Source organism: Prinia subflava, chromosome 4 (assembly GCF_021018805.1).
Source record: "Prinia subflava isolate CZ2003 ecotype Zambia chromosome 4, Cam_Psub_1.2, whole genome shotgun sequence".
Classification (NCBI taxonomy): Eukaryota; Metazoa; Chordata; class Aves; order Passeriformes; family Cisticolidae; genus Prinia; species Prinia subflava.
In genome coordinates this window covers 28,933,104-28,959,941 of record NC_086250.1, presented here as the reverse complement: position 1 = coordinate 28,959,941, position 26,838 = coordinate 28,933,104, and the positions used below count along the sequence as shown (strand labels likewise).

Here is a 26,838-nt window from a genome sequence, read left to right as displayed (position 1 = left end):
TAAGATAGCTGGGCTGCAGGAAAGGTGTCATGTGGAAATAGAGATACATCCTTCCTTTCTCAGGTGCTTTCCTGAGCACTGGGGTTTAGGCAGGAGAGCAAAGCCCCCATTTCATTTCTTCTTTTGCTGATACACCAGGGTAAGTCCCACCAGCTTGCTCCCAAGACATTTTTCAGAGACAAAAGGGGGAGACACAATTCAAAAGGAAACTAATTCTTAGCTTGTTTTCTCACAAGACTGAAAATGGAAGAAGTAGCTGAAGCATGCATGTGAACATGTGCATGTCTCACCCCTCACCCACTCTTTGGTGGAGCTAGGAAGTGTCTGCCAGGTGGAGTAGGAGCAGCTTGTCTGTAGTGTGCTTGTGCACAGCAAGGGGCTGTGAGCTATCTTGCCACCCCCTCCAGATGTCCCTTGCTATTTGCATGAGACTTTCACACTGAAAAGAAAAAGATGGAGGTTAAACAAATAGCTAGATAAATCTGCTTGGAGGGATTTTCTTTTCTAATTGTAAGGTAATGAGTTACTTAAAAGGAAATAACACCATTTGTTACACTTGTTGGGGTTTTTTTTCTACTTATTCATGCTCATTTAATGATTACAAATATAAATGTTTCTTGCTTTTTTTCCCTGTCCTAGGAGACAATTGGTGAACCTTTCTATTTGCTGGTGACAACCCTCAATCAGAGGATAAACAAGGGGCCTGTTGACGCAATAACTTGCAAAGCCCTGTACACTCTTAACGAAGACTGGCTGCTGTGGCAAGTGTCTGAATTCAAAACAGTGGTATGTTTGTCAGCTTGTCTTCCCTCCAGGCACGGACAGCTGTAATGTTTTCTCTGTTTCTAAGAAGCCAAAATAAAGCTCTTAAGACAGTAAGAGGTAGTGGTTAAGTATCCAGATAGTAAAATTGTTATTGCTAACAAAGTTTCCAAACATGCTAAGAGTTTAACTAGCTGGTGTTTCACTGATATGCATTTCACAAATAGCACTTACTCCTCACTTCACAGCATGCACTAATCACCAGAGAGTACGTTTAATGAAGTCTCAGGGTATTAAAAAATCCTTCTTATTTTAAAGTATACTACAAAAATATAAACATGCTTAGAATTTAAACTAAACCACACTTTACGGATGAATGAAAGAATGGAATGCAGAGGTTTTATTTTTCTATTGTGTTTACTTGTGGCTGATCATCAGGCAATGATTTGCTGTGGGTTTCCATATTACTAGCACCAAATCAGCTTCAAATTAGCAAGGTTACAGCATGGTGGATTTTACTTAGTTGTTTGGCTAAAAACAAGATATCTGGCAAGTCTAGCTAAGCTTCTGAACTTTACCATAGATTTTTTGCCTTTCTCAAAGCACCTACTTCCTGTTTTCCAGTTGCACCCAAATATTTTTGGAAGCTGAAGTTCCCTCACTGATTGTCGCTGTGACACTGAGATGAGAGGGGATAGCAGGACTATTGCACTTTGGAGGATGTAAAAATTGTGATTTTTAGAGTAGGAGATCTGAAAAGGCTTTTCAGAATAACTGGAGCACTCTTCTGCTCCAGAATTTCCAAGTGATTTTAGGTCTGAGAATTTAAAAGTGTGTATTTCCAGTCATTTTTGTGCCTTCCTTGCTTCTTAATTCCTGGCTTCCAGTCAGAATTACCAGACATAATGAGGAGTAGGAGAAGTGCTGCTGAGTAGTGGGCTTCACACCTTGGGAGCAGAAATTGGCAGGCAGCAATGGCCGTGGCAAGGACAGTTCAAGTGCTGGTGGCTTTGGATGAGGATTCACTCCTTTTCAGAGCCTATGTGCTAAGTTTCTGGTAGGGCTGAAGTTTCCAAGTCTGCCTGTCTTCTGCTTTGAAGCAAGAACTTGGAAGTGCTAAGATGCCATATACTGGAGTAGACTACAAGACCCTGGAAAATTTGGCTGGTCAGCAGTCCATTGGACTTATCTCACTGGGCCACATGGGAGACTCGCTGAAATGGCAACATTTCTGTGAATCATTTCTGGATTGTCATTTTTTACTGAAAGCTTCAAACTGATAAAGTCAAATCTTCTTACAAAGCTGCTGTTAGAGGCTGCATTTGAAGGTACTTCAAGCTAAGTTACCAGAGTGTGCATTTGGAAAGGAAGTTTGTGACTAAAAATCTAATACATAATCCAAGATCTTTGGTTTCCTTCTGTGCAGGCTGCATTCTGGCATGTATTTGAGAGTAAAGTTAAATATATTGCTGTATGTATCCATAGGATGCAAAATGCAGTAGTGATGCAGAGCAACAATTTTCAAGCAAGCTCAATATGCCTGTTACTGCACAGAAACATCTGGTCCTGTGAAATTAATTGACTTCTCTTATTTATAGCATACATTCAAATTGAGAGCCCCTTGGGGGGCATAGCTGACTCTGAAATTGGTGAAGAACCTTAAATACTTTTTCTAGAGCTACTTCTATGCATGCAGTCACTGATAGGGTCTTGTGGTCAGACTGCAGTGAAGAGGAGAAAAGGTAAGTGGTCTGAAGGACTTGCTATCACTGGGGAGCACTGTCTGCAGATGGATGAGGAACTGAAAGCCCACAGCCCTTCTTGAACCTAGTTTCCTGCCTTTGTACTTTGTATTCCTGCTTTTCAGTAGGAGATAATGGTACAGCCACAGGGTTAATATAGATCAGTTTTCCCCGTTTAGGTGAAGCATTCCTTGGGCTTAGCTGAGAAATGCTGAATGTTCCCTTTAAAACCATCACAAACACAGAGATGAATCCTGCAATAAAATTGCAGAGATGAAATTCAAGGACTGTAGTTCTGGCTGGACTGGGAAACAGTTTTGTTTCGTGGTTTATCTGAGATTTACGCTGGAAGCTAAAACTGTGCTGTGAAAGAGACTTAGGTGGAGTGGTGAGGCTTTCTGGGCTGGGAAAGCAAGCCAGCTGTGCACATTTTCCCTTCAAAAATTGCATTTAACAGCAGGCTAAAGAGAAAGTAGTCAGTTTTCTTCTCTCACTACCACTTCAGATGCACTGCATTGACATGCAGGACCTGTGAGCTTACAGACTGGGAACCAAGTGTTTCCTCCTTACTGTGGAACAACATTTCTGCCTAAAGGATTTCAGGTTTTGTTTTCTGAATGGAGTAAATTCTGATCTGAGTTTTCGAGTGCATTTGCACAGTTGCTCGCTGCAGTTACATTCTGAATCTTGCAATATTTTGTTGGTATTTTGGTTTGCCCCTTTCTCCAGCTGTAAAGTAGCAGTACATTAAAATCTACCTCTCCAGAGCAAAGCATAAAAATACAGCTAAAAAGAGGGTGATATAGAGATGGTGAAGCAAATCTGCAGATATTTGGTGTCCAGATTTTTTTAAGCTGTGTAGGCACTTGAAGATACAGGGATACATCTGGTAGGGAGTTCAATTCTCAAATCAGTTACAGTACAAACAAGGGTGTAGGTGCTCTGCATGAGAATCTCTCCTTTCAGGATTGGGAGTTCAGCTCCAAACCAGTAAAGGCAGGATACACACAGGCTCCTAAAAATCAGGGTGAGCTCCGCAGATCAAGAGAGGTTTTTTTAAAATTCAGGCCATTTGTAACCAGGAAAAAAAGAGAACCTAGAGACATGTAGTGTTTGAATTGCATTAGAGCTGTTCCCTGGCAGGGCCCCATGCCTTTTTTTAAAAAGGCCACCGACCTTGGATCACCCAATGCCCTACTGTTAACCCTCTCTGGTAGAAAGGGTGAGGCACTGAACAGAGGCTGCTGAAGTAGTACTCAAGTGGAGGAATTAAAGGAAAGATGCTTCTAAAAGCATTGGTCAAGTATGGGCTAAGAAGCTGTGCTCTTTAATGCTGTGCTTATATTTGAGTACTGAGAAATAAAGCTGCCTTGAAAGAGACTTGGATGTGTCATGGCTCCTTTTCTCAGGCTGAGGAAGCAAGCCTGATTTCTCACAGGCAGACAAGCAGCTGCACCCCTCGGCAGATAATTTGCTCAATGACTGATGAAGAAGTGCACTCCACAGCTGAGTGTTAGCATTTCCCTGAAGAGTTTGGTTTTGAATAGAAAATGCCAGCCTGGAATGGGAGACGTTCTCAGTGGTGTATCTCCAATAGGAAACCAGGGGGGACTTCTTGTGGTAGACTTGGTGCTCCAGCATTCCTTTGAGTAGTCACTGCTTATTTTCAAAAGGCTTTTGGGCCGTTGAATGCTTTGCTGAAATGTGTTTGCATTTTTGGTTGGGAAGAAATGATCTAATTCACGTGTTCAGCCAACTGCCTTTTATTAAAAGTGAAGCAAAGCCACGTAGTGGAGAATTGTTTCAAGTGTTCAACTGCTTTATGAGTTAAAAGAAGGGTGTTAAAAAAAGGTGGGTGGACTGCAAAAGAGTAAAGCAGAGACAAGGAAATCAATTTCCTAATAAGGCATCATCATTGTGGTATTATTAGTCACACTTTATGAGGGATAAGGAAGCTATTAAAAGCATGTGACATGTGGGGATTTTTGTCAGCAGAAAAGAACACAGCAACCCTCACTACAAAGTGAGCAGTGCAGATGTTGTCTGCAGGAGAGCCCTCTGAATTAGTAACAGATTGAGTGTCATATACTGCAGCATTAGCAGCACAACCCATCCTTTGTGTAGTGCCCATCTAGCCTAAATTTAACTCCTGCACCGTTTTCTTTGCCAATTGGCTAACTCTTCTATAATTGTTCTATAACCTCCTCACAGGTGACTCTTCTGAACCCTAATGGTACATCCTGGTACTGACTCTTTACATGAATTGCCTAACTTTCGCCAGTCAAAAGCAGGGGGGAGGTTGGTTTTTTCCATCTGTCTGATAAATGAAAATATGATCTGTTCAGATGTATAGCTGATACATAGGGTAATGAATAAGAGTCCTTGAATAGCCCAGATTATTGTTCCTTATTTCTAAGAAAATATGATATTATCGCATTGCTTTGTTAAACCACATCTCATTTATTATCTGCTATGGTTATTAATAGTTCTGCTAAATAATTCATTGTGTAAAATTAATTTTCAAGGAAAGTACAAATCTGAAAAGCCATCTGCAAACACTGTTTTCAAATGTCATTATTTCTGTGACTGCATGGGTGAAAATACATTTTTTTAGGTTTGTTCCTGTCTTGTAGCTAGGTTTCAAGTTAGTTCCTATACAAGTAGTTGCAGGTGCCACCTTTCCCTTAAGTAGCCTTTAACAATTCTTGCAACCCATATTAAAGCTTTTCTGAAGAGTACTGTGACTTTGTCTTGCTGTCATAATTTCTAGTGCATGAAGTCTCATCTCTAGATATTATTAGCTTGAACTAGGTCCTATAATTTTTCTCCTAAATCTTTCCCTAAGTTTATAGTATTTTTGTTTCCTCTGCAAAGTGAGAGCTTAGAAAAAGGCTTGATGGTATTATCTTGTGATTTTCACATGTCCTCCTGTGATTTCTCGTATATTTTCTGACCTCCAGAGCCAATAATAAAAGGGCTTTCATAAGTTTACAGTAACTTCTGCTTCTTTTTCTAGTTCTACACTGTGTACCTAAATGTAGTGATTGTGACTTTCAGCTTCTCATTAATGGTTTCTGAAGCCAGGGACTGTGCTGTCAGACAGGTTGAATCTGATTTATGAAAACTTCAGCTGCAGAGGGACAACTTAATAATAATTTACCTTCCTAGCTCCCCATCAATTGCTTCATCACTTAAGATTAACTTCTGCAGGAAATCATATCAGTAAAACCACCTGGTTCTCATGGCTTAGAGACTTTTATGTGTTTAAATATTCCTTCCCATCTGACCACTTCTTTGAGTTACAAAACTTTCCTATTATTCTCACACTGTGGATGCTTTCACCTAAGGAGTTCATACATGACTTGTATTCCACCTACATGAAGGATGACTACTCTCTTTTTCCAGTCCTGTCATCCTGCAGCGAGTGGAGCAGGAATGGGAGGGTTCTCATGTGCTGAGGACTGTGTGAGAGTATGTGCTGAAAAGGAAAGGAGGAAGAGAAATAGACAGTTCCTCTTGAAGGTCTGAAAGGGGTGGAAAATGAAGCAGGAGCAGGAACATGAATATTGCAGTGTAGGAATAATGTTAGAAGGAAAAGATCACCTGAAGGAAGGAATGCTTTCTCGGGTGTAAAGCCAAATCAACATCCATTAAAGTGCAAGGAGGTACTTCAGAAAGATCAGTTCAGAGACTAGAAGGGGCAAAGATTGATTAAAATGAGTTCTCCAAGGACAAAATACAGGTAGTCCCTGTCCACATTTTAATCCTACAAGACCATGACCTCAGGGCAGTCAGAGTCAAGGACAGGACTGCTGTCTGTTCAGTTGGTCTGTGGCCTAAGCAAGCATGACTCCCTCATTGCTGTGCCAATATATTTTTTACTAATTTTCTGCATGAAATCCCAACCTGAGGCGTGGTGTCCAGTCTGCTTCTCCTTCTGCCATTCCCACATATCCTTGTCTCTCGTTCCATCTGTCCTTTCCATGGACTCATTTTCCTCACAATTAAACATCTCAGTGTCCTGATTAAGTTGCTCTTCGTTACTTCAGTTACATCCTAATCTTTCTTAAATCATGATCTTCATAGTTTTGCAACCTTGTTTTTAATACTCCCTTTGCTTCTGTAGAGAAAATAAAGTTAATTTTTGTTGCATTGGATTACTTTTTTTTACCAGCAACATGTTGTAATTTCCACTCTTGCTGGGGAATAAGCAGAAAATACTATTCTACAACTGTTAATAACTACCCATTTTTCTAAGAAGATAGAAAAGTCACCCCTGCAATGACCTGGAGAGTTGTTCTTTCCTTCACATGACAGCAGAGAAAGCAGAGAAAAAAAGTGGTTTACTTGCTTCCTGTTTTAATGCTCAGTCCTTCACAGAGTCACACCTGCAGTCCTCTCATTTCAGTCAGAAGATAAATGTTATACCAGAACTGTTCAGCAGCCAGAATGGTTTGAGTACATTTATTTTCCTGTGCCACTTGCAGTCAAGTGCTGGCACTTGAAATTGAAACACTTCTTTCAATTCTGTCCCAAGATATCTCCAGCAGAACATCTGTATCCATGTAGCTGGACAGTGCACTGCACTGAGCAGGCTGTGGCACTGGAAATCTCTGATGTTATTACTCGGCCCTAGCAATTCTGTGCTCATGCTTTCCCTGCCCTGTAGCAGTTAATCTGCCTGACCTGATCAGAAATATGACCTGACAAAAACAAACATTCCCTGGGGATGGTCGCTGAGTGTCACTGGCACCGCCCTCCAGGCCCTACTCAGCTTAGCAGAGGAGTTGTGTCCCAGCCAAGAGTAGCTGTGAGCTGAAGGGCAGGGGTGCTGTAAGCAGACATGGGTGTTTGACCTGAAATAACAACTAATAGAACACAGTGCACTGCTCTGTGCAGATCTGTACCACTTTGGATTCTATCTGCTGCAACATGCTCTCTCTTTTTTGCTTCTCTGGCAGCCGTGTCTGTGCTGCCTCCAGAGACAGGGCTGTACAGAGACAGATGCTGGCACCTCCAGGGGAGCTGTACTTTCTGTGTGATATAAGGCACTTAGCATAATCTGCTGGTGTAAATATGCATTTTAACACCGTGTTCTATCCACTCAGAATCAATCATGCTTACTGTGACTACTTACTCAGCAACCTTATCAGATCTCTTGTCTTACAGTTTTGCTGTTAAAGCATTCATTTTACATAAAAGGTCTGCTTCTTCTAGAACATGCATTGTAATTCTTCCTTGTCTCTTGTTTTTTGGTAATTCACTGAAATGAGTTTGCACAAAAGCAGAATACAAACTATACTCTTGGAAATACATAGCTATATCTGTCTATTTTTCATTTTTTGAACAGGAAGAATTCTAAATGCTTCTTTGTGTAATTCCTTCAAATAATCTTTATTTGAAACAAGTTTAATAATAAATACGTTGGAAATCTCTCGGGTGCTGAAAATCTGTCTAGGAGTTTGTAGGTTTCCTGTGCCAGGTGTTCCCTGTAAGTCAGAATGTGTTTCTTTCCCCAGACGGTGAACATTATCTTTGAAAAAATCCCAGAAAACGAGAGTGGAGATGCCTGTCAAACTATTCAAGTTAATGTTCTGGACTGCGACACCATAGGCCAAGCCAAGGAGAAGAGCCTTCAGGCTTTCTTTAATAAGAATGGCTTTCTCTATGGTCTTCAGCTGGATGAAGTTGGTCTTGGTAAGTGAATGTCACTATGTCATATTTTCATGGAGTTTACCGGTCTGTTGTGGAGTTTTCTTATTAGGAAGCCTGCCTTTGGCTTTGATTCTTTTCAGAGTTCATGCAGAACATAGCTTTTGTGAGGAATTTTGAAGCAAAAACTAGATCATTTATGTTACCAGTTAGAACTCTGGAGCTGTATGGGCTTCACTTCTGCAAGGACTTCAGCATTGCAATTAACAAACAGAGATGTTAATTCATTATGCCTATATAATTTCTCTATTCCTTTTCTGGGGTAAGTAAGGTGGCTGGCCTGTCCCCCTAAGTACAGCCAGTTGTTACATTTTGTCAGTGGATAATGTGGCATATCATGATTATCAAGTATTTTAGTCCCTATCTACTCTTCCTCCTACCTCCCTTCCTTCGTTCCTTCGTTCCTTCCTTCCTTCCTTCCTTCCTTCCTTCCTATAGACCTACATTGCCCTTGATCAGACAAGCTTTCAAATAAATCTTATTTATAGTCAGATTAGGTTTATATAATAGTTTGCCTGTGACTCAGAAAGTCACCTACAATATCTACAGATGTAAATATGGCTGTTCCAGTAGATGAGTCAAACCTTTCCTTGTTGGGTTTTCAAGAGCCCAAGGTCTGTAGCTACCACCACCATACCACTTCCCACATACCCTAGTGGGAAACCAAACAAACCCTATATTGTTGGCATTTGTCTCCTCCTGGACTTGCTCCCTAAGATGTCGATACTTCCTCACCTTCTCAGACTCTGTGTTGGCAAGTGCTCGTAATTTGCTTTCCTATTTGATGTCTTGATGTTTATATCCTTTACAAGTGCCTGAAAACCCTTCACAAGTACTATGTCAGTCTTGTACAGCTCATCTTAGTGATCTCTTAGAAGTGGTTTGTGGAACCTTTCTTCTAGTCCCAATGTAACCTTAACAGCTGGGCACACTTGTGCAGCAGAACAGTGATAGGTGAAAGCACTTCCAAAAGCTCTGCCTTGACCAATACAGAGAAGTACCAAAACCTGCTGAAAGGGAAACCACCCAGCCTGTCACCCCAGAAAAGGAATCAGAAGTGTGGGAGTGCAAAACCACTTTCATGTGACTTAGCACAAGGATAGAGAGAAACAGCTCAGTGGGGAGTCACTGGTCCAAAACCAGTTAAGTGTTGTTTTTCTTTACAAATACCCGTGCAGTGAGAATGCCATTGGGGTCTAATTCTTTTCTGTTGCTGTCATACTGTAGAACTTGTGTCTGAGGATCTGCAAAGAGAATTGTTAGATATTGATGGTTCCTCAGAGGTGATGGAGGATGGGATAAGGAAGCTGAACACCATCGGTCATTATGAGGTAAGCACACAAGCCAGACCAATGAGTTGAGAAGATGATTCTCCACAGTTCTCAACTGTGATCTGTACAGCTTGAGCATCATCAGCAGAAGGAAAGAATTGTGTGGCAGACAATGTTCTTGCCAATAGTCATGTTTTCTGTTACTTTTGAGAGGTTTCCTTGTTGCAGGGTTGCTTGGTTCAAACATACCATGTAAACTGTTACTTCTGTCAAGCATCTCATTTACAACAGAATCTGATTTCCAGCTGTAAACATTGACTTGGGTCTTTTTGAGTCTCTGCTGTTGAGTTTTTGTTGCACCATGAGCAACTGCATCCCACCTCATATTTTGATTATCTGAACAGGCAATACTGATACTTCTAAAATCTCATTGCATGTCAGAACAAAAAGGATTGATGACTTTTCTCCCTCTTTTCTTCATATCTCCTGCGTCAGTCTCCTTGCCGTTTTCTCTCTCTGTTTCTGCTTCCATCTGCTGTTGGCACTTGAACCATAAGTCTTCCCCTCTGCTTCCAGTTGCACCTGTAAAGCAGTTGTTTGCAATGCTGTGATAATCTGTCCATCATTGCAACAACATACAAACTGCAACTGGTGGCAGAGCCCTCCTGGATGCACACTGAAAGCACAGCAAGCAGCATTACTTCTCTAAGGAGTTTTCAGTGCCACCAGTCAAAATAGAGAGTGAGTTGTTGGATTAAAATATGCAGCAGGTGACTGGCCTCAGGTGATCTGGAAGTTCACATGTGATGCTTACAGATAGGTTTTGGAAATGGATGTTCTCATGCTGAGTGCTTTTACAGATCTTTCCTCGTGCCTCATTGAATTTGAAAGTCTGGCTCTTAACATATTTGTAAATTTTTATTTATTTGGAAGATTTGCTGCCATAGGTCTGTGCTATGCAGTGCAGTATGGTGCTGAGGAACCTGAGCCAACACGGAACATGTTGCTGTCTGCATGAGCAAATACTGTGCCATCCATAGAGAAACCAGGATTCCTAGCAGGACTTTGTATCCTGAGCAGAGGACAAGGCTGCTTAGATGTGAAGCAAGCTCATTTGGAGTCACTTGACAGACTTCTGTAGGCATTTGTTGCTCTCCTTAGCTCACAGGGGTCAGCAGTGAACCTAGATGTCCTGAGTCTCCATACAGAGGCCTTTGCAGTGCCTGTCTTTAACCTTGTCTATAGATGAATGTGTGACCTCCTCCACTCCATTTGTAGAGGTTTTGTACAGATTAGGACATTGTAGTGTTGCACTTTGAGCCTGTGCAGCAAAGGTCAGTGTAGATTGGACGTAGATTAGGTGTTTGAACTTCTGCCTAATGTGGCAGTACCGGCCCTTTTTATCACAGGCAGCTATTGCTCCCTGCTTTTCCCAGACACCTTTTGCACCTCTGGAGCTCATGCCATGCTGTGGCTCATGGGGGTCAGACCTCATGGTAGGTAAGTCTGCTCCATTGGTCTCTGTCATCCCTGAGTATCTTTGTCACAGCCCTTGCTCTGTCTGAGGTTTCTGCAGGCAGAGTTTCTTGCAGATGCAAGTTAGGTAGGAGGCTCAGTTGCTTTTGCAAAGCTGTAACTACACTAACTATAGCCTAGCAGCTGCCTTATGGAAATTGTACTGCATGTCTCTTTGGTATTTTAGTTCACATTTTCTGGTACTGACAAAATAATGTACATTTTAGGCAAAAGCTCAGTGGCATTTCAGGCAGTGGCTTAGTGGCAAGTATTAGCCATTAGCATATCTAGTTTATTTTCTTGTATGCATGTTGATGCAAAAAAGAATGTAAAAGTGTCTAGATAGCAAGAAAAAGGAACATTACATACACTCTATGAGGGTAGCAACACTGCTGAGAAATTCCAGCTTACATTTCAACAATGCTTTAAGTTTTGTGGGAAGCTTGAATTTTTTTTTTTGTTTGCTAGCTTTAAATGCTAGAAAGTAACCAGATGTTTGAAATTGGGAAATACCATCAAATCTTTTGAAGACACTGGAGCATGAGGGTTGTGCCGTGAAGGTTCCAGAGTCACCAGTAGATCTTGAAAAAGTAGACTTAGTTTCTACACTGATTTTTAAAATATGCAAGAACGGTGCTTTTGCATTTCTTGTAGTGTTTGTGAAGAGAAAAAAAAACACTGTACTGTTAGACTCTGTCATGCCTCTGGCCTGTGTGCTAATTTTGCTACAATATTTTGTCTCCTAGGAGGTTTATCGGTATGTTTATTTATGAGGTCTGTACTATCACTTCCATGAGAATAACCACAAGCCATCACAAGAAAGTTGCTAATTATCTTAACATCCTATTCCCCACACAAGAAGAGAGCTAGCCAGTCACTTTCAGATCTGCTATCCAGTCACAGATCTCCAGTTTCTCAACTGATATGAGTATCACACGTTCCAGGAGCAGGCAGAGCTCCATTGAGCAGAACTAAATGTGATCCTGGGAGCTCACGGGCAAGGACTGGATTACAGTGAGGACAGGAGGCCTGGGGAACAAGAGGCATAGAGCGACACTACCATGCCTTCTGTTTTGCAAAGTAGCTGTATTCCATGTTGTCTGGATTGGAGGCGATCTCTCTTCTCCCTGTTTGTCCCCCTCAGTAATGCACCTGATAAAGCAAAGATATTTTGAGGTGTCCACGGGAGCAGCCAACACAAAAAGTGATTTAGACAGCAAGATGCAAAAAGAAGGGAGTTTTAATTTTTAATTGGATCACACTGAAAGTAACAGCAAGTATGGCTGCTGCAGTAATGATAAAGAAGAGAAAGCATGATCTACTCACTGCTAAAAGCATAATTTGTCCCAGAAATAAAACCTAGAGTGCAGGCTTTGATCATGGCTGCTCTGCAGCATTGCCTCTGATTCTGGAGGGAAGCATGATTCTCCCTCTGAGCTCTGCCCATCTCCCTCGGGACAGAAGTCAGCACTGAGCTGTCCTCCTACTTGTTGGGGGGGGGGGAATGGAGGCAGCATGTTACCCACATTGCTCCAGGAGGGGCTAAGCTGCTGGGTAGCACTGTTCCTGTTTATCTGTCTTCAGGGCCAAGTAGGAGGACTGTCTGGGTGTTTGTATCCCCTCACAAGCTACCCTTAGCGAATATTCCTGTTTGTAGTGTGGTTTTCAAGTGTTCCGTGCTGTCTTAAATAGCTCTGAAAGTCTGTATGATAGATGGAATCTCTGTAAAAAAATCATGAAATAGATTGCATTTACTTTCCAGGCGCAAATGTAAGTGCAGATTTTTTTGGCACAAGACACAGCTTTTGATAGAGTATCTTAATGTTTAAACTGGTTTCTCACACCAGGCTGGCTGCCAAGGTTTAAAAATCACTTAAATTATTTTGGCAGAGATCCCTTCCTAGAACTGGCCGGTTGTTTTTGTAATTATAGAGGCAAGTACACTAGCACTTGGCAAGACTCAACATTTGATAGCAGAACAGTGGTGTAGCTCTCAGTGGGAGCCATTTTTTAGTTACTCTTTGACAATAAAAGCATGGCTTGCCAGTTTGTTTTAAAGATAATGTGTAACATCCTGGCAACACTATAAATTCAGGGAAGGAGGAGGTAGACTTTTTTCCTAGAAATCCTAAGATAGTAAGATACAGATCTTGATCTTATGGTGTATAAATATTTTGCTCAGATTGAAAACAGTTCTTGGGAGCACCAGGCTAAACCCTCCAAATGGCCCCTCCACAGGACATGGGTAGAACAGACTAGGGGACCAGAAGAGAATTCACCTTTGTGTGCACCTCTCTGCCTCACCTTCCCGTAAGATCCTATTGCACTGGACACAGAGAGTTTAACCTGAGCAATCTGTAGAAAAATGGATGCAAGAAACAACACAGAGCAGTACACGGAAATGAAAATGTCCGTCTATAGGCTGAACCGGAAAAAACAAAGGAAGGGAAAGGTCTTCAAGGCTGGTGCATTGGAAGAGAAGCCTTCCCACCTGGCTGGGTAATGCTGACAAAGTTCAGCTATTGCCTGTGCCTGAAAGCCCAGCCCTGGCTGCTTGCTGAAGGCCGTGCACACCGTGGTGAGAGCAAAGTGGCTGGGCTGTCCTGCACTGCCACGGGCTGAGGGACAGAGGAAATGAGACTGAGGCTTGTGTGAATTTTGTTTCAGGATGATATGTTTGTTTTTTCTTTCAGATTTCAAATGGAGCAACCATAAAAGTCTTCAAAAAGAAGGCAAATACCCGATCAGGTAACAAAGGGACTGCGGCCTATTTAACCTTCTGTGCAGAGTGGTTGGGAATGCAGAGAGCTGAGCTGTGACAGATTGTATCTTGGTCAATAGGAGGTTAGAGAAATTGGTGCTTTGATATAGTTGAGCCAAATGAAGAGCCCTAGCTCTGCATCTCTGGCAGGCACAGTGGGCCTAAAAGGAGGAAAGAAGGCAAAGGAAAGAAGGACAGAAGGGCTTACAGTCCTCAGCAAATGATTGCTTAGAGATACAGGCTTACAGGCAGGGAAACCCAGGTGACACAAAGAGAGGGAACATGCTCTCTCTCCCTGTTGCCCAGAACTGTGCATCACAGACATAGTGCTGCACTGTCCAGAGACGTGAATGATAAAAGCCCACTGTTTGGTAATTTTCCATAATCTCTTGACTGTGTTTCTGAAAGCTTTGACTTGGCTGTCTCAACAGCATGTCAGGACATAAAGGATGCTTACAGGGGGCCAGTTCATTTCACCTAGCCCTGTGATGCAGGTTGCTCCCACCCTGCTGGTTGATGAGGGGAGACCTTTCTGTAGCCCCTGTGAAGAAACACACTCCTAACATGTGTTTCCTTATCATCAAAGTTAGGAGAGACATGTGCATCTCACTGGGGTGGCCTCTCCTCAGCAAAACTGAGGTTGTCTGTTCCCAGCCACTGTGTTCAAGCCTGACCTCAGCCCACCTGCACTCAGCACTCTTAGAGACTTACACCACTGCAGTCATCTCATCTTGTCCTCCTTTCAGAGGAGCAGTGATGGCTGCCAGCTTACCCCAGCAGCAGAGAGGATCCCTGTAGATAAGACAGTAGCTTAGTGGTCCGAGCTACAGGTCAGCACTGGGGAGGTGCACAGGGTGTGTGCATTTCTTAGAGGCTTCCCCCACACAGCAGGCAGGAAAGGATGACACTGACTCTGCTTGCTTGGCATTCTGGATGCACCCTGCTGCAGGGCCCAGAGCCCAGCAGAACTCACAGGCTTGCTGCTTGTGTTTCATTAATGGCTCTTTGCTCTCTGCTTTTGTTGTTTAGATGTGGACTACTCAGATGAGCACTGTCATTTGGTGAGTTGAATCATTACACTGCTAAGTGGGAGATTTAATATTGAGCTGTATTTGGATCTGTGTAATCTCTCTAATCTCTTCATGACAGATTTTACCAGACTCAGAAGCAAACAAAGATGTGAAGGGAGCAGGTCACAAAGGAAAGCAAAAATTCAAAGTGAAAGAAATGTATCTCACAAAACTTCTGTCAACCAAGGTAAACTGTAAAGGCTTTATTTTGGGGGAGGGCTGATGTTGGCTTGGCTAGTTTGGCATAACAGAAACACAAACCATAAATTGTGCAGACTTCCTGTACGTAAATCAAACATTGAATTAAAAGGTAGCATATAAAAATCACTGTGCTAACTATGGGGTGTGACCACTGGCAAAGACAGACACATTTCAGGTTTTCTAATACTAGAGTTCTAAAATTGTCTGATTACACATAGTATCTCCTCAGTAAGGACAACCTTTTTCTCAGATTGAAGAAAAAGTGTTGTTATTTAGCTTATGGAAAGTGAATTTTACACAGAGTTCTATAGAGTGAGAATGAACCCCTCTGGAATGACAGCTTTCAGACAACAATCTCCTCACTCTGCTCTAGAGTTAGCCCAGCTTAGAGACAACTTCTGAAGCCTGAGTTTCACAAGATACTGCCCACAAAATTAAATAATCTGATAGGGTTTCAGATTAGGCATTCTAAATAACTAGATCAATTTTAAAAGCAAAGTCCTTAGGATTTCTAATACAACTACCTAATTTATACAATGTACATTGCTTAGGAACAAGCCCTGCTCACTCCCTCTGGTAACGTCATCTTGTTTCTGACTTACTCAAAATGGTTGGAAAACTCTTTGCAACAGCATATTGCATGAAATATTAATGGGTGCACAGCACTGAGAGCTGTGCAAGCGGCCTGAAGGGATGATGATTATAGCCTTCTTGCATTTAAAAATCTATCAATCATTATTGAATTAGGTTGTTGATAGCATCTGAAGTAATCTGGGACAATCCCCAAAGTGAGAGTGAAGACTGGTCATTTCTCGTTACCTGTGAAAACTAACATGAGCCCTCAGGAAATGCTGAAGTAAACCAGTAATGTCTTATGGTGGAAGACTGAGGTACAAAAGAAAAGATCAGGCTTTCTAGAAACAGTCCTTTTAAAAGGCTTTAAATTAATCACGTCCTTCTCCAAAGTAGGACACTGCCCTGAACAACAGAGCTGTGATACCTTTGCTGTGAAATTCCTCTCATGATAGGCTGTGCACTAAAGGAAATTTGATCTCATCATCTTTCTCTCTCTGCTCCCCTCTCTCCCATACATGCACACAGACACAATTGCAGTTTACCACATGAAATGAACTGGCCAGTATTCATCAAGGCTCTGGGACAGGCTTAAATCCTTCTTGTTGAGAGAAGATTGCACTGAACTGATCTTCAGAACAGATGTGAAGAAGAAAAGCACAAAACAGTGTTTTGCTTTGTTTGCCTCTACTTATGAATACTCTTTGATTATGTCAATGAGTCCAGCAGCAACCAAACCCTTCCTTTAGTGAGCCAAATGTCTTCACTTTTGTATCAGAAATACCCAGTTTTCTGTTCTTCTCTCTAATATTAGTGTCTTATAGCACCCAAAGCTGTTATCCTAGAATTAGATCAAGTGCCAGAGCCACTTGACTGTGAAGTGTTGAGCATGTGTCACAGATGGCATCTGAAGACCAATGCCCTAGGAAACTGGCTAAACTGCTTTTTCTCACCTCCCTCTTAATTCCAGTCACAAATTCAAGATGCTTTTAGCAACAGTGGCAACAGTATCTCGAGAGTTGGTGTTGTCTTTATTAGCCAAGTGGTTCTTCCCACCTGTGATTTATCACAGAGTTCAGCATGATTCTCCTGTAAGCAGAGCAACAGGACATGTGACATATGGAAGGATCGTGTTGTGGTGTATTGTAGTTTCATTTTTGTTACTGTCTTGTTTGCCAATAACCTATGGCCTTGATGTTTGCCACAGGCATATTGTAATTTCTGTGTGTGGTTGTCTTGGGGCACACACAGCTCTCTGAGGTAAAATATCCTATTCTTCTGTAATAATAACAAAATGTTAACTTTGTTACTTTTCAGGTGGCAATTCATTCAGTTGTTGAAAAGCTCTTCAGGAGCATTTGGAGTTTACCCAACAATAAAGCACCTGTTGCCATCAAGTACTTTTTTGACTTTTTGGATGCCCAGGCTGAGAGCAAAAAAATTACTGATCCTGATGTGGTCCACATATGGAAAACCAACAGGTATGGGATATATGCAGGGGGTGTGTGCTCTCTGAAAACGTAGTTGCAAAAATGGAATGTGTCACGTGTGATCAGAAGAATAAGATTTTGGCATGTCTGGAAATAAGATGTAGTTTGGCTTTGTGGATAACAGTAACTTTAGTGTATTGACTTAATACAACACAAAGCACCAGAGCTTCCAGGTCCGTGCAGTCTGCACGCCGACTTCACACTCTGAAAGGAGTAGCTGCAGATAGACTGAGAGCATTATTTGAAGCTGGGTGCCTGACAGATGTGTTTGCTCCATAGCTTTTGTTCCCTGACCCCTTTTTTAGTGCGAAGAAGCAGCCAGGAATGTGCTTTGTTCCATGAGTGCAGTTGCTATTAAGGACCATTTCAAAGCAGTTGTGCTACTTAAGTGGATGATTTTAAAGATGTTTCTTCTTTCTCCTGACTAGTCTTCCTCTTCGCTTCTGGGTGAACATACTGAAGAATCCCCAGTTTGTCTTTGATATCAAGAAGACTTCACACATAGATGGCTGTTTGTCTGTAATCGCACAAGCTTTCATGGATGCCTTTTCTCTTGCAGAACAGACACTGGGGAAGGTAATGCTGCCCCTCCAGTCTTCTACTGCTTTCTCAATCTATGTCTTTTTCAAGTGTATAATGATTAAGATGATGAAATCCTGGATCTGCGGATACTGGGGACAGAACTGTCAGGGGTCTAATTAAGCTAGGCTTCCATTCCTTGTTGCTCTGTCTCCTGAGACTGAAGAATTCACCAGTAGACAGATAAAGCTATGAGAGTGCCTTATTTATAGCTAGCTGCTGCTTGTTTTCTCTGCAGTTCAGTTCTGCACTGTGTGTATACACAATACATGGCAGAAAGTAGATGTTTTAAGGGCTTAATGAAGTTTTAATGTAGTTTTAAACAAAGGTCTTAAAAGTACTAACATTATTTTTATTTGATAAGTAGTCCAAATTTTGTCTGCCACACACCAGTGTGCAGAAAACTCACACAATAAGCTAGTGGAAGCTGTAAGAATACCAAAAGTTTGAAACAGTTTCTTTCACATATATTAGCTGCTCCCTTTTCATATGCAAAATTATTTGCTGGAGCAACAAGTTCAGGAATCTTACATTCAAAAACTCTTTAGTATAGTGTCCAGAGCTCTGGGGATCAGAAATACTTGATTTTTTCCTCAGGGCATTTTCTTTTTGTTTGGACCAGAGCAGAAAGCTTTTGTTCAGGCACATACTACCAAGAAAAACAAAAAGCTAGAGACTTTTTAGCCTAAAAGAATTTATATAAAAAGGGACTAATATCCTATGTGATATAATCCAACTGCTCATCTGTTAAAGATAAATAGCAAATAATACACTTATTTATCTTACTTTAGAAGTGAAGTATCACAAATTAAAGCTAATCACATCACTTCCTGGAAAAACTGCAAATGAGCAGTTGTTAGGTTGTTGGGTTTCTGTGCTTAAAATCCACTGTGCAGTATTGTTGAAACAAGAAGCTTGTTAGCTATTTGAAAAGGGGTGCTGAAACCTGATAAAGGTTTGCATTGCGGTAAACATCTTGTGACCTTTTAGTATTAAAACATATTTACTTTCATGATTTTTATGCTTTTATCTTGAAACATCTTTTAGCCATTTAGAAAACAAACATTTAAATTACTTCATCACACATTGGAAACAGTGGTGACAAGATATCACATGGTTGTGTCATTTATTGCCCAGAGCTTAAACAGGAAACTACCAGCCCCCACTTTTACATTCTGAAAATCAATTTTCCAGGTGGGGCTGTGGCTCCTATCACAAGCATCAGCACTTATTTCCTCGAATGGGCCTAAAGCTCCCAGGTAGATCAGTGCTGACCTGGATTGTTGAAGTCCTGGGATGAAAAATATCCCTTTGGCTGTGCATGTCTGGCAGTCAGCTCTCCATGCTCTCAAACCCTTGAGGGAAAGGAGTAGAAGGGACCAAAGAGACTTAGGGGAACCTCTGCCAGGACAGCATCTAATAAGACTCTCTGGTGTGTCACTGCTGGGGAACCTCCCTTTCAGCAGTACTGCTGAATCCTGTATGTAAATAGGGTGTCAGCCTCTTTGGTTCAGCTTTCAGGTCTAGGGACCTGTAAGGAGCAAGTGAGAAAGAAAAATATGTCTGAGGGACAAAAGGTAATCACTCCTGATGTCAATAGAAATAATTACTTGGAAACTGTCATGGAACACAATACACTATTGGTGAGGTCCTGCCCCTGGTTTACATCTTTGTTTCATAACCTTGGTTCCTTGCGTATAACCACAGCAAAGAAAAATGAGTCACACAGACACAATTAGATGCAATTAACTGTGTGGAGGTGGAACCTTAGGAAATCTGTGCTGTGAAAAGTTACAAGGCTTCATTTTTTTCATTTAAGGAAGCACCAACAAATAAACTTCTCTATGCTAAGGACATTCCACTTTACAAGAAGGAGGTGAAAGCATACTACAAAGCCATCAGGGATCTGCCTCCATTGACCACTGCAGAGGTTGAGGAATTTCTAGCTCAGGAATCTAAGGTGGGGTTGAGAAGCATTAATTTCAGTTGCTTTCATGTTAAGTTTTTTGGTTTGTTTTGTTTTTTGTTTTGTTTTGTTTTTTAAGGAGAAGTATCTGACCAGAACTGTTTTCTGTTTTAGAAACATGAAAATGAATTTAATGAGAAAGTGGCCTTGTTTGAAATCTACAAATACATAGTGAAATACTACGATGAGGTAAGCACATCTGCAATTTCTTCTTAATCCTTAATGTGGGGCTTGACAAGGGCTGGGTTGCTGTGGACCTGCTGGGTGCCATTCCAGAGGCAGCTCCTCCTTAAGGCAGCCCAGGCTGCTCCTTCTGCTGATCTGTGAGGGGCCGGAGCAGCACAGCCCCCAGGGCAGCTGGAGCCCGACCCCCGAGGGGAACAGCCCGAAGGTTTGTCAGTGCACCTTTACTGTCACTGCTGTGTTGCAGTGACAATAGCAATAACATTATCCCTGCAGCTTTGAGGAAGTGCCTTTATAGGCAAGGCTTCTTGTTTGACTGTGTTTGCAGAGTCTCTGCAAATGCCTGTCACAACTCATGCACGTGCTCCATTTCCCTGGAGGTTCAGAAATCAGATTCCACTGTAGCACCAGGGTTCTCTATTTCACAGTCAGTGCAAACACCTCAGTGGAGCACACAGCCTTACAGCAAGAGGTGTCTGCCCCTTTCCCATCATAGTCCTCTTAATGCTCTGCTCTAATAGTCTTTCTCTTAAAAAGAAGCAGCTATAGTTTGCAGTCCCTTCTATTACTAACAAAAGAAATCTTTTCTCAGCTGAAAGTACTTAGTCACAGACTACCTCTAAGCTGCTTTCTAAGAAAATCCCTGTCCTCCACTTTGCATGATAGGATTCTCTACTCCATTTTGCACGAATCCTTAACAGAGGCTGCCTGTGCCTGTGCAGGGACTCGGATAAGAGCCAGCTGGGGTGTGTTGCCTGAAGCCCTCCTTCTGCTTCCAGCAGGTTGTCTGGGTTTCCAAGCAACCAGGCCTTTCTCTCTTTTATCAGCAGCACAGCACCAGCACTTGCTGTAGTCATCCAGCTCTCAGTTACCTGTTAGCTGGCTTACCACTTCAGATCCCTAACATCTCAAATTATCTGGATTCAGCATCAAATGTTTGCTTTTGAAACAAGCTTGGGATGATACTCAAAAACACCTTTTATTGAGCTTTATTAAGCTCAATAAAATGATTGATACAGGAGAATTCAGTGTACTTTCTAGTCTTGGTGCCCATTTTTGCTTTTCTGAAGCTAGTACTGGTTAACTTAGCCCATCCTTAGAGGAAAATCTTCCCTCTGCTCTTCCCCATCAGGCTTTTGACTGAGAGCAGATAAACCTCTTTCATTGTTCACTGAGACCTGTCCCTGCGTAGCATTGCCAGCAGAAATTTCAGACAGCAGTAGTGCTCCATTCTATCACCTGGGCCAGAGCCAAGTGGGTGAGTTAGAGGAAAAGAGGCAGGTTATTGCCCTCAGCTTATAGGACAGAGGAAGAGAAATAAAATATCACTTGCAAATCTTCTCTAGCGTAAAAACTAGAGCACTGACCTTGCCTCACACTCTCAGAGATGAACATGTGCTGAATTTGTTTTGGGTTTTTTTGCTTGGCTCAGTCACTTTTTTGTGGAAGTGTTGCAAATCCTGTGATCAGAACGATTTGAAAGGAAAACCACCCAAATAAAGTGTTAAAGTTGGAAAAGAATGTTTACAGATAGGCAGGCACTCAATGGATTTTTCTGTCAGTAGTTGTTAGAGTGCAGAAGAGCAGGCTTTAAAAAATAGCAAGTTAAATAAGCATTAAAAATATTATTCTCTCTTTTGCTAATTGTTAACAGATTGTCACCAAACTCGAGCGAGAACGGGGGTTTGAAGAAGTCCAGAAACAGCTCCAGCAAGTAAAAGCCTTATTTGATGAAAAGAAAAAATGCAAATGGCATTGAGCAGAGCACTGACTCACAGCATCACTGTGGGGGATTTGATATTAGCGCTACTGCTCCCAAAACTGTTTTGACTGACTATGTGTACAGGGTTTGAAACATTGGACACTCTTCTCCACTCTGACCATTACAAGTAATCTACAGTTGGGAATGAAATTTGGGCAGGGTTACGTATTCACACAAGGGCATGTGAAAGTGACCTAATGTTGGCAGGGTCAGCATTTTTAGGTCCTTGAACACACATAACCCTTTGGTTCAAAAATACTGTCTAGTAAGCTTTTTGCTTACTTTAAAATAAGGTCATAGGAGATGTGCAAAATACACTGTAAGTTCAGAGTTGCCCATGTGAACTTGCAAGTTGCTTACCTCTTTTTTTAAAGAGAAAAAAGCTGATGTTTCGCCACATCCTTTCAGCAGCTTGGCAAACTGTGAGGGTGAGCTCCAGCTTCAGAATACGGGTCAGCTGCAGTTTCCTTCCTTCCAGTCAAATGTTTGCTAGTTCCTGTTCAGAAAAAAAAAAAAAGAACCCAACAAAAAAACCCCACCCTACACCCAAACACATCAAAAAACCTAACAACAACCTGGCACCAAAATGGCACTTAGGATAAGGGTGTTTAGCAGAAGCAGTGGCTCTGAGGTTGGAAGGCCAAATGCCACATGGCAGGACTCACCTTTATTAGGTTAGAAAGTCCAAAGAGAAGTGAACCACTGAGGGGAAGAGGTGAGGGGAGGCTTTTGGAGAAGGGCGTTCAGCCGCCATCAGTCTGTGTTTACATTTTTGACTTTTCCATCCTTAAATAAGCTGTGAAGCACTTGTGAGCAGCTTCACAGCTGAAACTGCACTGCATCAGGACACTGCTGTGATTTGATGAAGCAGCTGAGGATGGCTGCACTTTGGTGCACAAACCTGTACTCAGGTGCACGATCAGCCCATGCATCAACGCTGACAGTCCTGGCCAGCCTTGCCGTCTGTGTACAGGGGCCTCACAGACCTAAAGCCAGCATGTGGGGCTCAGGTCAAAAGTTGGTTTAATAATATTTAAGAACAGAAGACTGGTGTAATCTCTGACTGTGTTTGTGACACTGATAAAAACGTGCTGGGGTTGGGGTGGGGAGGGGTAACTGCCTTAGTCTGGCTGGGGCTTTGCGAAGCTTGGCCATTCAGGGAGGAAGGTGCCCATTACATTTGCATTGGTGGCTAAAGTGGGCCCAGCTAGAAAACAAGGGCATGGTTGTGCTGCTGGGATGAGGCTGGTGCAGTGGCTACTGAGCAAAGCCACAGAGGAGCAGCTGTGGCTGCGGCTCTGCTATGGCACCAGCACAACCCTGTGCTCTACTACAGAGCTGAAATGGTTTGTCACCATGGACTCTGCTTTGGTCACATTCTGCGGCTGTCACGGGCCCTTCGATTTGAGGTAAGGCGTTCATGACAAGGAGATACATTTCCATACATTTCTGGAGGGATCCACCATTGGAGGTGAGTGGTGTAGCACAGTAGCCCACAGGAGAGCTGTCACTTTCCTTGGCAGTGGGGAAAGTGCCATGGGCTGCAAATGGCACAGAGGGCCCAGGTTTGGTAGAGAAAGGCAGTGCTGGGGCTGTGAGCAGCCAGAGCAGCAGAGGGTCACACAGGGCTGCGTGTGAGGAGCCCCAGAGCTCAGGCATCGGTGCTAATGCTGCCTGCTCTGGTCACAAAGGCAGCTGGCCCCAGGCACAGTCCCATGGCCGGCCAGTGCCAGCACACACCGACCACCTGTGGCAGAAGCAAGGTGGGCTGTTAATGTGGAGGAAAGCAAACAAAACCACGTCCTGCTGCTCTGCCCCCTCCCTACCATGTGATTGCACAAGTTGCTCCTCTTGCATACCAGAGAGGGCAGCCACCAACCAACCCATACTGTGATGGCTTTGTTGGGTTTTTTAAATTCAAGTCTTACACTTGCTGTTAAGTTTACACTTTATACTTGATGGAATGTATGGCTTTGTTCAGGACACTGCACTACAGTGTTGCAGTACTTTCAGCAGTTCTCTGCCTGGCACAATGTATTTTGATAAGTTCAATTTTAATTGGAAAAAACCCCACCCACCTCTAGCCTATCTTGCCCTCTGTCCTAAATAAGTGGACCATGGTCTGACTAGCACTTAAGCTTGGAATACCTGCATGTAAGGGCTTGATTTTTATCATTCTTAATCTAAACTTTTAAAGCAGCATCAAATAAATAGAAAAAGCACAGTAACTGGTATTGAAGGAGAGGCAGGAGCGGATTACACTTTCCAGTTCTCTTCTACTTCAGATGTTTGCTGTCGGTGCATTCAAATGAACTGTGATAGTTTTGTTCAACAGTAACCTTCTGTACAGGCAGAAAAAACAACTCCAACATTTCTGCTTGAAAAGCTGTAAAATATAATCTGTTTGCGTGGGTCTGATCCTGTGAACTTCACTATATGTGTTTATATTGATGAGGAAATGAAAATCAGTCCTATTCTGTATTTGTACTACTGCTTGTTTGCTACAATAGCTTTAATGATTTCTAGAGATTAAGTATGTGTTGAAGCAGGCCCTGTAGCTTTACCTACAGCCTGGAATAGGATTATTGCCTTTTATTCAAGCCTCCTAAACAGCGTCACTCTGTTAGTAAACCATTTTTAAGTCATACTGGGACTTTGTAACCCATCAAGTGGATCTCACAAAGTGATGTGAAGTATAATTAAGTGATTGTGGCTCTTTTGGTAGGTTTGGGTCAGCACACAAACATTGGCACACCTTCCGTATCTGCAATTTGCCATTACTGTTACACAGAGAGAAAGAATCACCTCTGACTATTATGGGTATTATGGCAACACAACAGTTGTAATTGCATCCTCAGAAATTAAAAGCAAACTTCTCTTCAACTTACTTTCCCATGTTTACAGGCAAACTGCTATGGCAAACAGCGTGTTTCTAACACTAGCTTACAGAGCATTATTTTGCAGTCATCTAGTTTGAAGTCAAATCTTACTAATGTGTAAAGTAATTCCTGTTGTACAGAAGTTAATCTGTTGTTTAAAATGAATGGTTTAAAAAAGTGCAAATGACAAATACATGTTGGTGTTTGTATGGGTTTATCTAGAATAAAAACATTTGGAGGTTAGTTTGATTGTGTACTTTAAAATAGTTACAAGAACGCAAACACAGCTGGTAACAATTCAAGGTCATGCAAGGAATGGAGTATAAGACATGGAGGGGCATCAGGTGAGAAACAGTGCTGCAGCTCCAGGAGAGAGCCATGCGGGTCAGCACAGCACACTTCCAGCACACTGAAATAGAGAAGAGGAACAGGAAGGTGCAATACAACGTCCCATGGTGCTGGGGAGGAGAGGTGCTGGCCTGAACGCCAGCAGCTGCTGAGCAGTGACCTCCTGCAGAGTCTGAATGGAGGGGGATTCCCTGGGCTGGAGGATTCCCAGCTGTCTTCCCACCTGTGGGAAGCAGCAACAGGCCAAGGACAGGCTGATTGTGCAGTGCCTGCCACACCTCCACACAGCCTTCAGGGTTTGCACTTCAGCTGCACTGCTTGAAGGCTCTGAGGGTGATGATACTTATAAAAAGCTAAAAATGTTAAAAAGGATAATAATCCTTCTTTCAGGAGAAGGTGCTTAAGGGACAGGAAATAAGCTTTCACACAAAAAGCCTGAGACCAACTGGGAAAGGCAGCCGATAGACCTGGTATTGACCATCATTCATCCTCCTATTACCCTTTTTCTGCCCTCCAAGTCTTACCTGGTCTGTATAAACCTCCCCTGTCCCTTGACATCAGAGAGCACCTTGCTGACACAGCCCCAGCTGGGGACAGACCAAGCTGCTGACAGCTGCTCTTCACAGTCATGCTGTGCTGGTAGATGCTGGTGACCATCCTATTTGCCAAAGCTGGCTCAGGCACAGAGAGTTACTTTGTACAAGCTCATACTGCAGGAGGCAGCAGAAATAGCTTCTGTTACTTCTAATAGCTACACTGTTTTCCACAGAGAACTTTAACAAATTCCGCAAGAATACTCAGCCCCTGTTTAGGAATGGTATTCCCCAATTTAAGTTCTTCCACTGACACACTGGAAACCATGCTCTGCTCTCCCACTGCCTCGCCTCCCCTCCCTGGGGCAGGATGGAGAGGAGAACTGGAGGCAGAAAAAGTAAAGATCATGGGTTGAGATAAGAACAACTTACTGGAAACAGCAATGAGAGAAAAAAATGATCAGTAACAGCAACAATACTAATGACAGAGGGTAGAAGGGAAGCAGATTCACACGTGGTTGCTCACTACATGGAGCCTGGCATGCTACATGACCCAGAGGGATCCCTTTCCCCTGATCCCGGAAAATGAAGTGGTGTAGAACAACCCCAGCTCCCGGCCATGGCCTGCCCCGGCTACTGCAAAAATTAACCCTGTCCTGGCTGGAACCAAGACAAATCCTTACACTTACACACTATGGAAAATGAAAATGCAGCCTCTGGAGAGAAGAGTTGAGTCAACGGCAGTGTCATTCTTTCGCTATTCCTACTGTCTAACAGCAACACTCAATAACCTACTACAAAAGATTGCACAGTGCATTCTCACTGTCTCGTATTTCTGTTGCAGTATTTTTAAAACAACAACAGCAACAAACCAAATACAAACAAACAAAACCCAGTTAAAAATTCCTACAGTTCCAGAAAAGTCATCATTATTGGATTATCAGAGAAAAAAATTAGATAAATAATTGATCATTCACAAAATTCTTTTACTGGACTGACAACGAATTGAAAAAAATTAAATAAATATTCAACCTAGAATATTTTTATTGGAGTTGGAGTAGGAACAAATACAGACCTACATTTACATAATGTGAAGGCAATTTGTTATACCAATCTCTGCTATATTTTATATTACAAAAAACAATTATTGCCTATTCCCATCATAGAAATACAATAGACACATTGTCAATGGTAGCAAATAGAAGTTTTCAGAGCTTTTAAAATTTCATTTTAGCCTTTTTATCTGCATCAAAATACCAACCTAGATGTGGATTACAGCATTGTTAGTGATCAAAACTGCAACCCAGAGTAGCATACATTAACTTTCACATTGAACAAGGAAGAGAATATTATCAAGTAAGTGTCAAAGGATTTATAAAAATTGTTTCAATTTTTATATTAAATGTCAGTTTTATTTTAAACAACCCAAACCTCGAAAAACAATTGTCAGTTTCTTGTGCTAAGATTATTTAATGTTTTGACTTTATAGAA

General features: G+C 42.2%; 1 protein-coding gene across 1 annotated transcript in view; it reads left to right on the top strand.

Moving 5' to 3' along the window:
* The window catches only part of PLXNC1 (plexin C1), a 69,984-nt gene extending 45,275 nt beyond the window's left edge, over positions 1–24,709 (top strand). The window contains exons 21-31 of the mRNA XM_063396321.1: positions 640–786; positions 8,024–8,201; positions 9,444–9,547; positions 13,696–13,750; positions 14,793–14,824; positions 14,913–15,020; positions 16,925–17,088; positions 17,526–17,673; positions 19,496–19,636; positions 19,757–19,831; positions 21,480–24,709. Of these exons, the coding sequence (XP_063252391.1) occupies positions 640–786; positions 8,024–8,201; positions 9,444–9,547; positions 13,696–13,750; positions 14,793–14,824; positions 14,913–15,020; positions 16,925–17,088; positions 17,526–17,673; positions 19,496–19,636; positions 19,757–19,831; positions 21,480–21,584 (1,257 nt within the window). The 3' untranslated portion in view covers positions 21,585–24,709. The remainder of the gene's footprint in view (positions 1–639; positions 787–8,023; positions 8,202–9,443; positions 9,548–13,695; positions 13,751–14,792; positions 14,825–14,912; positions 15,021–16,924; positions 17,089–17,525; positions 17,674–19,495; positions 19,637–19,756; positions 19,832–21,479) is intronic.
* Positions 24,710–26,838: the final 2,129 nt, after the last annotated feature.